Source organism: Salvia hispanica, chromosome 6, assembly GCF_023119035.1.
Source record: "Salvia hispanica cultivar TCC Black 2014 chromosome 6, UniMelb_Shisp_WGS_1.0, whole genome shotgun sequence".
Classification (NCBI taxonomy): domain Eukaryota; kingdom Viridiplantae; phylum Streptophyta; class Magnoliopsida; order Lamiales; family Lamiaceae; genus Salvia; species Salvia hispanica.
In genome coordinates, this window is record NC_062970.1 from 2,636,889 (window position 1) to 2,650,879 (window position 13,991).

A 13,991-nucleotide genomic window follows, 5' to 3' on the forward strand; every position below is an offset into this window, starting at 1 on the left:
GCATTATGATTATGAATGCATCTAACATTCAGCTGTCATCTTGAGTTCTAAATAATTTTTGAATGATCCAGTTCACTTTCGCTTATTAAATATAATAAGTAGTAGTGTATGTTTAATACGATTTTTGTGCAATTAAAAATATGATATTAAGATTGTATCCAAAGATTTTTGTTGGCCTAAATAAAGTTTAGATGTATTGTTTGTTTACAAATACTTAAATAAAAATAGACTGCACTAAAATATTCAAATTATAATTTAGCATGGATAAAAATATTTTATTATTAGTATCATTTTCTAAAAAAGTTTGTGTTTTATCCATTTCTAAGTAAAAAGCCTGTGCTATCTAGACTTAATTTTTAGGGGTTATTTTTTTTATAAATAAACTTTCAACATTTCTTATTTTAATTCCGAAATTTTAATTTTTTGAATTTAAATACAAATTAATAGTCATGCCTGAATTTAAAATAAAGGGTAGGGCAATAAATTCAAAATCTATCAAAGAAAAATTAGTAAATCTCAAAATTTGGGAAATTTCAAGAATATCTCAAAGGTCGTGTATCGATGGACAAATTACCTTCTTTTGCTTCTTCCATTCAAACGGTATGGGAGATAAATCAGAAAATGTTGAAAGTTCGTTTCAAGCAAATAACCATTGACTTAAACATTTACAAGATACATTATGAGTACAAATGAGATATCTATGAAGTAAAAAAAATACTACACCCTCCAACCATAAAAGGTAGTCTCATATTTTAACGACACGAGTTTTAATGTACAATATTTAATAAAATATGAGAAATGAAATACGAATAAATATATAAGAGAAAAAAAAATTAATGTAAAAGTCTATATAAATATAAATGAGAGTCGTTTTGATAGATTGATAAAATTAGAAAAATGACACAATTTTTCAGCGCGTATAAACAATAAATTTGACCATTTTCCTTTCATTCTGTCTAACACAATTTGATAGTGATCTATATTATGGTCCATTAAATAGAAAAATGACACAATTTTTTAGAACGTATAAACATTACATTGAATCATTTTCATTTCATTGTCTCCAAGCACAAACTGATAGTGATCTATATTATGCCCTACTGTATTAATTATTTTTCTTACCAATAAATCTCTAAGCACAAATTGATAGTGATCTACATTATGCTCTATTAATTATTTTTTCTTACCAATTAATCAAACACAAATTTTAAATTTCGAGTGAGTTCAAATTTCCGATAATATAAACTTTAAATTTAAATTTATTTAGTTATTATAAAAAGTCATTTTTAGGAGAATAGTAACCACAATGATGGTGTCTACATATGTGTGTCTACTTGTGGAAAGATTGGAGCTTTTTGGTGAGTCTTCTTGATTTATTCATTTTAAAGTAAAACAATGGTTGGAGTTTATGTTTTGATGATATGGGTCTTGTCTTGTGTGTTTATATATCTGCATGTAGTTGGCTACTTATTGCTTGTGGAAAGATTGGAACTTTATGGTGGCTCTTCTTGATTTTTTTCATTTTTTTTTTTATAAATTTGTTGGTGTTTCTCTGTTTTCAGGCTATGGATCTTGTGTTTCCCATTTTATTAATTGAATAGCTATGAGGATATTAAAATCTTGAAATTTTACATTGTGTTGATATTGTATTGAAATCGTGTTGAGGAGTTTTGAGTTTGTACAATATAAGCCGGAGTTAAAATGTATCCAAATTTTATATCAAAACAAATATCAAAAAGTGGTCAGTTAGATCAAAATATCGCTTTAACAGCTTAAGGCCGAATTCGTAGACTCCTACTCGACCGAGTAGGTGTTGTGCTTGAAATAATTAATGACTCCAACTGAAAGGCTTCATTTATTTGAAAATAATAAATTAATTGATAAAAGGAAATTAGAGGTTCGACAAATTATACATCATAAGCTATCAAATCTTGGTATGTACACAAATGAATTGTTCATATTATATAGTACTAATATGGGACCAGTTACTGTATACTATAAACTAAACTATCATATCTCAGATTTTGAAGGTTTAGTTATATTTTCTCTATAAATATGTATAGGTAAAATGAGTATTTGTTTGGTAAAAATACATCAGTGTTATTAGCAACGATAAAAACATATGAACATTTTGCAAAATGTTTAACAAGATCACAAACTCAAAGAATAACAAGAAAATTGAACTCCAAAAACGATATTACTACCTCTGTCCCTGAAAATTTGATACATATTACCATTTCGGTCAGTTCCTACTCCCTCTGTCCCGTTAGAAATGAAACGTTTTCCTGTTTAGGTTGTCCCAATAAAAATGAAACGTTTCCTAAAATAGAAACAACACTCTCTCTACTTTTTCTTCTATCTTACTTTACTCTCTCTTCATTAACTCACAAAACACCACTGCATAAAATCTTGTGCCGAAAAGCAAATGTTGCATATGAGTAGGCCAAAAGAGAGAGAAATGGGCCGACCATAAAACCATACATTATCATAAAGTTCAAAAACATGCTTGTAATTATGGAACTTACAATACACGACTTCGTTGAAATAGACCCAAGTCATTCTTGTAAAGTCATCAATGAAGAGGATGAAGTACCTGTTATTCTCAAATGTCGGAGTCCTCATCGGACCACACACGTCAGTGTGTATTAGCTCCAGAACCTTCTTAGCTCTCCATGTTTTGCCTGAAGGAAATGGCTTCCTGTGTTGTTTGCCTTCCATACATTTTCCACACACTGCATCATTTGGTTGGATGGGTGGAAGATCTCTCATCATATTTTTCTGGTGAAGTATCTTCAGCCCATGTAGATTGAAATGCCCGAACCTTCGGTGCCATAGCCATGATGGATCTTCCTGAACTTTTAGTGCGGCTTCTACGTATCGCCAGCAGAGTGGAAAGTTCCTCTGTTTCTGCATCTTTATCTTTATTTTTGTTATCATAAATTGTGCATGAATCACCTTTAAAGATCAGTGAATATCCTTTCTCCATCATTTGACCCACACTTGGTAGATTAGCATCAAGTTTAGGAACTAACAGCACATCTTTAATGAGACGCGCTATAGTTCCTTTTCCTTCAACATCTACAAGTTCTCCATTCCCAAGCTTAACTTGAGATTTGATTGTTCTGTCCATGTCTCTGAATTGCTTCTCATCTCCGGTCATATGATTGCTGCAGCCGCTATCTTCATTCTTCACTTCTGATGCAGCATGGCAGGCGTAAAATATATTCTCTTCGCACTCGTTTTCTTCTGAAAAATTAGCTTGATATTTTTTGCAAAGGCGACAATCTTTTTCTTCATGCCCGAACTTCTCACAGTTTTTGCATTGTGGTTTGTTTTTAAACCAACAATCTCTTCGGAAATAGTATATCCCTTATCGACAATATCCCATAGGCTTTGGGACATAAAGTATGTCCTCATTTTAATAGCCCAATAGTTATAGTGTTCTCCTGAAAAAGTAGGGATTGGTATTTGATGGTTACTTGAAGATGTGGCCATTGTGGGCAATTAGATATGGGATTGGAAAGGTGTAGTGAAAACTAGCTACGCCCAGTTTAATGATCCAACCGAGCTCTGGTACCACTGATGATTTTTAGAAATATATTTGATGAGGATGGTTTGTAGAAGGCAGAACTGATGGTTGGTGGAAATATATTTGAATGAGGGAGTCTTTCTTGTTTAAGTAAAATATGGTATTCTTATTTCACTACTAGAAACTACACGTTACATACATATTTATAGTTGATAATGGATAAGGTAATCCTTATCTCATCATCACTAATATCATGTTTAGGATAGTGATAGAATGCAAACTTATATATTTTACAAACTCAAAACTCTTCAACACAGTTTCAACACTATTTCAATACAATGTCAACATAGTGTAAGATTTTAAGATTTTAATGTCAACACAATATCAACACAGCATCAATCATTGACAATCGTTGAAATTCTATTGACATTTTCCCGTTAATGCTTTTTTGTGATCTGTTGACATTTTTTAATAGTGTAGATCATAGTTTTGAGTTTGTACCATATTTAGAGTTTTCATTTGATCACTTTCCATCATATTTATCTATAATTTTATTCTTATCCTTATCTATAATTCCATCCTTATCTCTAATTTAGTCTACATAATTCTAGATTTATACATATGGCAAAAAAGTAAGAAATATCTATTTCTAGAATTATGTAGAATGAGGACCTATTTTCTATATTAACATCATCTTCTGAAACTTTAGGAAGGAGCGATATCATACTTTTAACAGTCTTGTCGATCTCTTTAAGAGTGTCACCGTAGCCGCTAAACAGCAAATATGAACGAATCATCCCGAAAACAAAGCACCAGTAACTAATTAGTGCATGTCCCAGTTTAAGGACATAAAAGTTCATATATGTCATGACTGTATATATGACATCCTTACTCATGAGAGGCATTATGTGGCTTTATCTCGATATTCTCATCAAATTTTTCATGCATCATCATACTTGCATCTAGTTTATATGCCTGATCTATATGCCCAAAATGTAGAGTGTCATTTTTCCTCACTCAAATTGAAATACGTCATTCAAGAAACAAGAAAAAACTTAGTGAAAATGAAAATTATAACTACAGTTGAATATAAAATTTGTTAAAATCAATGAATCCGGTGTCTTCAATTCTTATTCAAGCAAATAGTGAATCATGTCAATGTCTATCTTATATGAGATTCAAAGAGATTCACTAAATAAAAGTACATTACATATTTACACTTACCTTAAGCTTAAAGATAAATTTGTCTTGTCCAAAATTTACAGTAACCCTGAAAAACAAAACAAAAACATTGAATAACAATTCAAATGAATACAAATAATTACTTTAATATGGTACATACTCCTCATTAGGGCTATGGGCAGATAAAATAGGAAATAACGGAACCTCCATATTGTTATTGATTACGCCCACCCTGACTCCATTAAGGCTGGTACAAGGCAAGAAAATGCAAAATAAATTCAAATGGAAAAAACAAATCTATTTAATCAAATTAAAACGTAAAATCTTACGTGAAAAATATTTGATTTGTTTTATAGATGATTCCCGCACCAACAACGTCACCCGACGTGAAAGTCGGGCCGAACGCCTCTCCAGTTCGTAAGCTTGCAAGTTTCACCATCTTTTTCTGTTTTCGAATACTTGCTACTCTTTTGTGTACATATATGCACTTGAGAGATAAATTGTTTTGTAGAATTTTTGATGAAAAAAAGATATTTTATGTTTCATTTCTCATGAATCTGTATTTTCAGCTTTTCTATGTTTGTTATCATGTTTTGATTTCGTATTTATTTTATGATAATTTTTTCATCGAGTTGCAAAGTTGACATGGATCTAAAACTATGCAAGATTTTCACCTCTCGGAAAGATAGCTAGACTGGTGGACGTTTGTCCTGTGCAGTATAGATAATGGTCCAGCTCATCATTCCGAGATTGAAAATTTTATTTCGTGTCATATTTGTAATTTTTTTCGGATTTACTAGGATTTTTTTTGTCATACTAAAGCCATTTTATAATCCGTTGCTAAAGTAGGGACATAAAATTCCATGGCATATAAGAGCATCCGCAGCGGTTGGGAAAACGGCGTCCGTCCGTCCGTTCCAGCGGCAAGGACGAGCTCGTCCGCCGATGTACGCCGTCCGTCCGTGCAACGTGAAGCCGTTGGCAAAATTGATCTTTCTTTTTTTAAAAAAATAAAATTTCAGAAATAATTTGAAATAATACCAAAAAAATAAAAAATATATATACTTTGGATTCCCAAAAAATAGAGCCGTTTATGGCCTTTTTTTATTTATTTTTTATCCCAAAATCATCTATATATACACATTAATCATCCACTTTTCACATCAAATTATCTATCATTCATACTTTTTCATACTAAATCATCTACATCTTCCTCTCTCACCAAACCTTCTCTAAAAAAATTCAAAAATGGATTTCACCGATCTCATTGCGGTAGCGGAGCGCGAAGAACAAGAATATCAGGAACAATATTGTGCCGCCTATGAAGCCTATGTCGCCGCCAATACTCCCGCCTAGGCCTGTCAAAATGGATATCGGGTATTGGATACCCGATATCCAAACCCGAAAAAGTCGGATAATTGGATACTCAAAATCCGAATTTTCGGGTATCGGATCGGGTTCGGGTAGTGAGAATTTTGGATCGGGTATCGGTTCGGGTATACCCGGCATATCCGATTTTTTTTTTAATTAATAAATTATATTTAAATATAACTTAATTTATTAATTATATTTTAATTAATAAGTTACCGTATAAGATAACTAATTTAGGGTATATCCAAAATTCACAGCGCCTCCTCTCCACGCCTCCTCCCCTCTCGCTGCCCTCCACCACCGCTCTCCTAGTCTCTCCCTCTCCTCTTGGAATATAGTCCTTGCAATACCTCAAAATAAAGATGCAGCAACATTGATTTATTATTATTTTATTTATTGAATTGTTTTGCCTAAATAGAATTCCACCATGGTCTATGAAGTTATATACACATTTTTATGTTGGAAAAGCAGATGGTTATACAACTTTTCATATTTGGCAGTAGAGTTGGTCGCATATACTTCTCAAAGTTTGTAGTTATTTTCTCTTAAATTCGAACAATTACAAGAATTTTAAATTTCTAAAAGTTTGTAGTTATTTTCTCCTGAATAATACTTCAACTTTGTATTAAATTCGAACTAAATAATAGTATGAAATAAATTCTAAAAGTTTGTAGTTAATTTTTCAAAAAAAAAAGAGTCAAAATCACAATTGGGACTGGATACCTGATTTTTCGGGACTGGATACCCGAAATAAAATTCGGATCGGGTATCGGGTATTGGATTTTTCGAATTTCGGGATCGGGAACCCGAAAATTTCGGATCGGGTATCCGCGGATACCCGATTTGACAGGCCTACTCCCGCCCCTCCTCCTCAACCAACTAGATCAAAACGTCGCTACATCCATCGTGATCGGGAAGGAGCCCACGAAAGGCTCGTTGCCAACTATTTTTCCGACCAGCCGCGGTATCTAGAAGATTACTTTCGGCGCCGTTTTCGCATGTCAAAACGGTTGTTAATGCGATTGTCAACACATTGTCCACTCGTGTTGAATACTTTCAATCAGGTGTAGACGCAACCGGTCGGCAAAGTCTCTCGGCGTTGCAAAATTGTACTTGTGTCTGTTGGGGATAATCGCAGCGGAAAATGCAAAACAAATAAATCCACATAAGAATCTATTTAGGTGATTATGTGGGTCGATTCAATTTCATGCTTCAACATGTAGAAACATATAATTGCGCAATTAATCACATAATTTAAATTAAATTATGTTATTGAATACTTACAACAATGATTCTCCAAAGAATCGAAGTGGCTTGCTACTTCTCCACGTGTAGATCTTGAAGCTTGATTATGAATGCAAGACCAAAGATCTTCTAACCTATGACCCTTAACTCTATAGATCTAAATTCCTTGTGGGAGGAATCTCTTAGAAATTATAAGAATCTTGAAGGAGAAGACAAGAAAGCCAAGTGTGGAGGCTAGGGTTTGTGATAACTTATGTCTCATCTCCTTACATTCTTATTTATAGAGTTTATGATGGGCTAGGTTAGGGATCTATGAGGCTTGGATTGAGCCTCCCCCATTGGACCTTCTTTACCTATATGTTTAGTAGTAGAATTAAATATAATAATAGAGCAAATTGCAAAACCAACTAACCAAATAACAAATCAATAATAACAGTACTCGTCAACTTAGACAAAATTGTCTTTCGGTCAATTTTTTTTATTTCTTATTTGCATTCTCAATATGAGACACCCATGTGCGTGCGGTTTCATCATTGTTCTTATCTAAATTGCCGCACCCGATTCGCCGGTCTCGTAGTGTCACACTTGCCACTCTTGTAGTGTCACACGGTCTCTCCCTCGATTCGCCGACATTATGAGCGCCGCATCTTCGCATGTTGTTGTAAGCTTGTCTGGGTTCGACTCTTGACCCGTAAATGGAAAACTGAGCACCCAATATGCATACTAAATCTATGTGCGACTGTTCTCGATACAAAGTGTCATGTTTGGTGTGCTGGTGTAATTTGACCGAATTCATACTATGCATACCAAACCTACATGCAGCTTGACTCACTACGTGATATGTTGCTATGAATTGGCTGAATTCATACCAATTGAAACATGTGCGTGGGCAAATTTGAGATATAGTACTAGTATATGAATTTGTCGAATGGATACCGTCATACCTTCGTGGTCCGTGAATCAATACGAGCTACACATATCGAATAATGAGAGTTTGTAAAGCATGATTTAGATTTATACCATGCATACCAATCCACAATAAAACACAATGAAGCAAAGTTTATTATAGTTGTACATTTATTCATAGAATTAGTGATTTTTCCTAGCTTTGGTTGCGCAAAACGTGACAATAGTATTCTCCTAACGCCCAGATGGGGAATATGTTTCTGTATGCAGCATACGAACAAGTGCAATTCCCATTGTAGATTCCCATTATCTCCTGAGAATACAGTGAAACAAATGATAAATGAATTTATTTTCTTTTCAATGATCATTTATTTCAAGAAGTAGCTGATACACACAATGTTAACAGTTGGAATCAATGCTCTTAAAATCTGAAAGTAACTTGTCACAGGCTCACAGCAATATCAAAATAATTTATAATTAACAGAATTACCTGCTGTGGGAAATCCCCATTCTCACATTGAGAATTTATAAGAACTTTCGCTGCACGATGCAATGGCGTGGGATCTCTCTCGGCCTGCAAATCATCGTAACACAAGACGAAGAAACGCATCAGCCACTCGTTCCTTCAACTTTCATCATTTTTCATATTTACATGTGTTATGAAATGGCTGATGGTTATGATAATGCAGGCATTAACTCAGTGCAAGAAATGCAGAGTATTTTTTTTATTTAAATTTTTCTTTACCTGCCCAGCTTCAATAAGAGCCATCAATGCCCATGCTGTATTCACCACATGAGACTTGTTACCTTTTAGATTTGTATACACCTAAATACATATGCAAACCGTAATTCATCAACCGTTGTAACACATCACCACATGTATATCAGAGATGGGCCAATTTAGAAAATCTCAAAACCTTGTTTTGACACGATAGATAACTCTCACCCCAGCCACCACAAGGGAGCTGTTTAGACAGCAAGAAATCACGAGCTTTGCGAATGGTAGAGCTACCATTGGAGCTTCGCCCAGCTGCCACGAGGCCTTTCACCCCGAACCATGTTCCATAAGTGTAGCAAACTCCCCAACTTCCATACCTGCAACAAAATGTTGATCTTCCTATTAATGACGAAGAAATCAATGTATGCATGATTCCTGGTCCAAAACCAAAGGGAGGGAAAACTGACCAGGACCCATCTGCTTCTTGAATATTTTCAATGAACTTAGCACCTTTTTCTATACAGCTTTCCACTTCTTCTCTTCTGTGAACAGGATGTGATCGTGTGAATTCTGTTAACCCTTGAATTGCAGCTGAGGTGCATTCCACACAGCTGCAGTTAAGTCAGATTGGTTAAGAGGATGAACTATTCATTGCATGATGAATTTCACGCAATGATCACTCACGTTTATATGATTGCACAGATGACTTTTATTGATTAACATTGAAATGAAGACTTGAGTTAGTGACAAAAGCATAAATATATATGCTTTTGATGACATGAGATGATACAAAAAGCTCCAAAAGTTTGTTGAGCATGGATAAGCAAAGGGCAAAGCTGCAGAGGCGTCTTACGGATAGTCAATGATGATATTGCCAAAAGTTTCAGCAGGGTTGATTAGCTGCATGATAAACGTGCAGAATCACATTAGTCATGTGTTTTCAAGTTGGATTATTTACAAAAAGTTAAGGACTTATGGTAATACAAAAACTGCCTAGATTAAGGCTTGAAATCAAGAGCATGAAAGTGTGCGCTATAATTGGCAATGTCCATGCTGGGAAAATGTACCTCCAACCAGTTATAGGACCGTGCCAACTCATACGTTCCGTAGCCTCCATTTGCATTCTACAAAAAGTTTTGGAATCTGATCTCACTTCTCTTTATCCTTTCAATATGTAATAAAGATAAAAGAAGTTTGCACACAGGAGTGCCTTTTTGGCTATGCATTTCCATTTTAACTATGAAACCAATGAAGTCCAATCGTAGACAGGGATACCTGTAGGGATAGAATAACATTCACGGCATCATAGAGCCTCTTTGCATCCAGTGGTTCACCGACAATTTCAGATGGTAACTTCGACAATAACAGAACTGCCTGAGTAGAAGGAACATAGTACCATGACAGTTCTACCAATAATTTATGATATATTAGGGAAAGAATGAAATCTGAAAAAAAAACACTAGAAAATAAAAAAAATAAAAATAATCATCCGATGTAACTAACTTTCAGGCCCTCAGAAGTGCAATCTGAAACCGGCCATCCCTGGTCTCCGGTCGAAAATGGCCAGGCACCTTTGGAAATGTGACGATACCAAAACTCTAGATTTCCAGGACAGTCGTGTAGCAACTTTAAAGGCGAAAATGAGGATGATGTCAGATGATTGATTTGGATTATTAGACCTGAATTAATGGGCATAAAGGAAAGATCAAGGTTAACCTGGGATTGCTTTAAGTATGTATGTGCTTTTCGTAAAGTTGGGCCAAATTCTTCACCAAGCTTTGTTGAAATTATGGCTTGAAGAGCAAAGGCAGTGTCCCATAACTGGCTTCCATGGTATCCCTAAAATGTAAGATTTTGCATGGTAGAGACTCAGCAGAATAAAATTTTAACAATAAAACTTATGAAAGGTGAATACATAACTAGTTCTGCTTGTAGAAGAAAGATATCATAATGGATGCAACATAAACAGATCTGAAACTAGAATGCTGTGACAAAGATGTTAATATGAGTAGAACTGAACCATCATTTTCATGCCGTCTTCAGCAATCCACAGATAATCATAAATTCTTGGAAGATGCATTTTGAAAGCTTCTGAATTTTGATCTTCCACCCAACAGCAAAGCATGTTTAGCACCTGCAAACTCATTGTGAATATTTTTTTTCTAGAATGACTTGCTTTCCAGATTCAACATTTTTATGAATTTTGAATAAAACTTCACAAATAACTACAAGGGTTTGGATGTCAAACAATTTTAGATGTACCTTGTTTACAGGGCCTAAACATATATAATTAGTGTTCTCATCCTCGTAATGTATGTGCTCCATTACAGTTCGCAGAGCTTTAGCTCTCAACTTATTCCCGGGCCATCGCATCAAAACGGGTTCCACAACTTTGTCAAGGGTAGCCCAAAGCATGTCTTGTACAAGAGGATGAGGGTAGTAGAGATCTTCCTGCAGCAGAAGAAACATAATCAGTTAGAGTATTTACCGCAAACACAGAATGAGGTTCTTTCTAAAATTTTGTTTAAAACTTGTGATTCCAAACTACAATATGACTCTTTAGGAATTTATATGTGGCTCTAACTCACCTTTGCACATTCATTGCGAGCTCTGTCCCAGTCTATTTCACTGTATGGAACTGTATAAAGTTCCTTCCTAAGTGAAAGTACTGTGGGTGTGATTGGGCCAACGAATCTTTTCCCATACAAATAGGACATAGGGAGGTATACCATTCGACAATGATTCCACATCCTTCCTGAAATTTGGATCAAAGAATAATCTGTTTCATATACGGAATAAAGCGTGCAAGACAGAATGACATCAAAAAGCTCTTCCAAGAAATGAAAATATGTTGAAGTAACAGATATTGGGGGAATATATTTGCCAAAATCTATTGTTTTGGTTTGAGGTGATCTGATCATGAGATACTAATAATCATGATGAAATAGTTAGTTGATTATCTCTATTCCAAGTACCTTGATCCTCTTACAGTTAACAACATAGATTTTAGACATGATACAGAAAGCAAGCACTCTTGATCATTGAAGAAAACTATGAGTACATAAGTCATGTCACTGTTAGTAGAAACCAAAGAGATGGCCAATAGTCTCAAAGTAGTGAAGTTCACCTGGATGGAATGGAAGAATATAGGGAAGGAGCCACATCTCAGGTAGCATAGGATTGTTTCCAGACCACTCGAAAACCCCAAGTACCTAAACCGTAAAGAAATAAAGAAAAAGAACAAAAAATCATAAGTGTGCATACACAAGGTATGGTGCATTTGGAGCATTTTATATCAAACAGCAAATAAAAGGGATGAGTTCTGAACTGAGAGCCACATCTTTCCCCATGATGTTATTGCAGTGGCCCCACCGTGACTTAAAATCCATTCTCGACATTTCTCCATTGATCCATCTCCGCCTTCTGCTTCTTCACCAAGCAGCCTCAACATAACATAGTTCATAACAGAACCAAGCATGGTGCTTGGACCCTCGATGTGCAGACCCCATCCACCATCTTCGTTCTGTTTCAATGCACATTTAGCTGTAAACCACATATAGTTCCACAGAATGATACCATAAATACACATGTTGAAATCCAGTCTTCACCTGATGATTGTACAGATAACGAAGCGCCTCTCGTTTGTGCTCTTCTGGAAAAGCTGTATTTAATGCCCCAGTAACAGATAGTGCAATGACCTTAAAACACACACACACACACACACACACAGACAATCTCAATTACATTCTTCAAGTCATTTTGGGGGATCAATTCATCTTGCAAACACAGAAAACAAGATGGGGCACAATTTTCCCCAAATCTCATAATTCAATTGAATACTTACAAGTCCAGGCAAAAGAAACAATGAACCTCCATAATCTCCTGGCCATTGACCATCATCAGCCTGCAGAGTTGAATGGAAACCGATGCCCCTTCTCAATGTATTCACCACTTTATCTTCTGTGATATCTTCGACATCATCCACTTTCACTTGGGGCAAATTCACAGTGCTCCGATTCTCCTTCGCAAACTACATAATTTCATCAGATTTTAATTACTACTAAGGCAAAATTAATCAATCGAAACTAATTACCTGGAGTCTCATGAGGAGATCAGAAGAATGCTTCCTCTCGAAACGATGATCGCGAAACTCCTCGCGAAGCTTCTCGATCTCGGCGAGCTCGTCGGGGGAGCCGAGGCTGGGGTCGAACTCCCAGATTTGGCGGCCGACGTGGCCATTTGCAGAGCGCAGCCAAGGGCTCGAATTCGATCCCTCCCCAAACTTCAACTTCCACATTTGAAATTGAAATTGAAATTCTCTGTCTCTCTTTTATACCACCAATCAGCAGTAATAAAATCGTGTAAGAAATCGAGGAACAAATTCAAGTTTTCATGGATTAAATTACCAGAAATCAAATGGAAACAGTGAGGAACAAATGCAAGTTCATCGCATGCATGCAGATGGTGCTTTTTCATGTTTAAGAAGAAGTCTCATATGCGTTGACGCCGTGGACTGAGACTTCTGAGTTTACTTCGATTCAAACCATGGCTTTTTTCTTCTCCAAATTCCATCATTGATTGACAAGCATTAGCTGCCATTTTTGACTTTACATCAAATGCGTTGTGGAAAAAACCTCCAACGCACTCGTTTCATCTTGTGCTCCAAATTCTTAAAGTTGGCTCCCATTTTACGGTTTGAAACTTAGAATTAGATATTTTGATTAATTTTAGTACTTAATTATTGCTAATATGAAATTAATATCGTATCCACATAAAATTTTCATACTTAAATACTAGGAGTATCATTTATGTTTAATAATATGTATGCAACTTATACTAACTAACTTACAGTAATAACTTATAATTAATATCAATATGTAGTTAAAAATATTATCACTAAGACATAAATTTATCAATTTTCTTATATTGATAAACTTATATCTTTATGTTGATATTTAAATTTACATGTTGTATTGATATAATTATGTCTATATTACACAAATTAAAAGTTATTAGTTATTATTATAAATTAGTTAGCAC

The 13,991-nt window shown here is 35.0% G+C and overlaps 1 protein-coding gene across 1 annotated transcript; it reads right to left on the bottom strand.

The window, feature by feature from the left end:
• Positions 1–8,276: 8,276 nt before the first annotated feature.
• Positions 8,277–13,415, bottom strand: LOC125197063 (cycloartenol Synthase-like). Its single transcript, XM_048095760.1, has 18 exons — positions 13,045–13,415; positions 12,796–12,981; positions 12,560–12,649; positions 12,280–12,474; positions 12,079–12,163; positions 11,540–11,706; positions 11,214–11,402; positions 10,972–11,085; positions 10,668–10,790; positions 10,455–10,577; positions 10,227–10,325; positions 10,019–10,075; positions 9,805–9,851; positions 9,419–9,562; positions 9,151–9,328; positions 8,979–9,059; positions 8,724–8,807; positions 8,277–8,546 (listed from the first exon to the last, which is right to left on the bottom strand). The coding sequence occupies exons 1-18, from the start codon at positions 13,246–13,248 to the stop codon at positions 8,430–8,432; spliced, it is 2,283 nt and encodes a 760-aa protein (XP_047951717.1). The 5' UTR covers positions 13,249–13,415; the 3' UTR covers positions 8,277–8,429.
• Between the last annotated feature and the right edge of the window lie 576 nt (positions 13,416–13,991).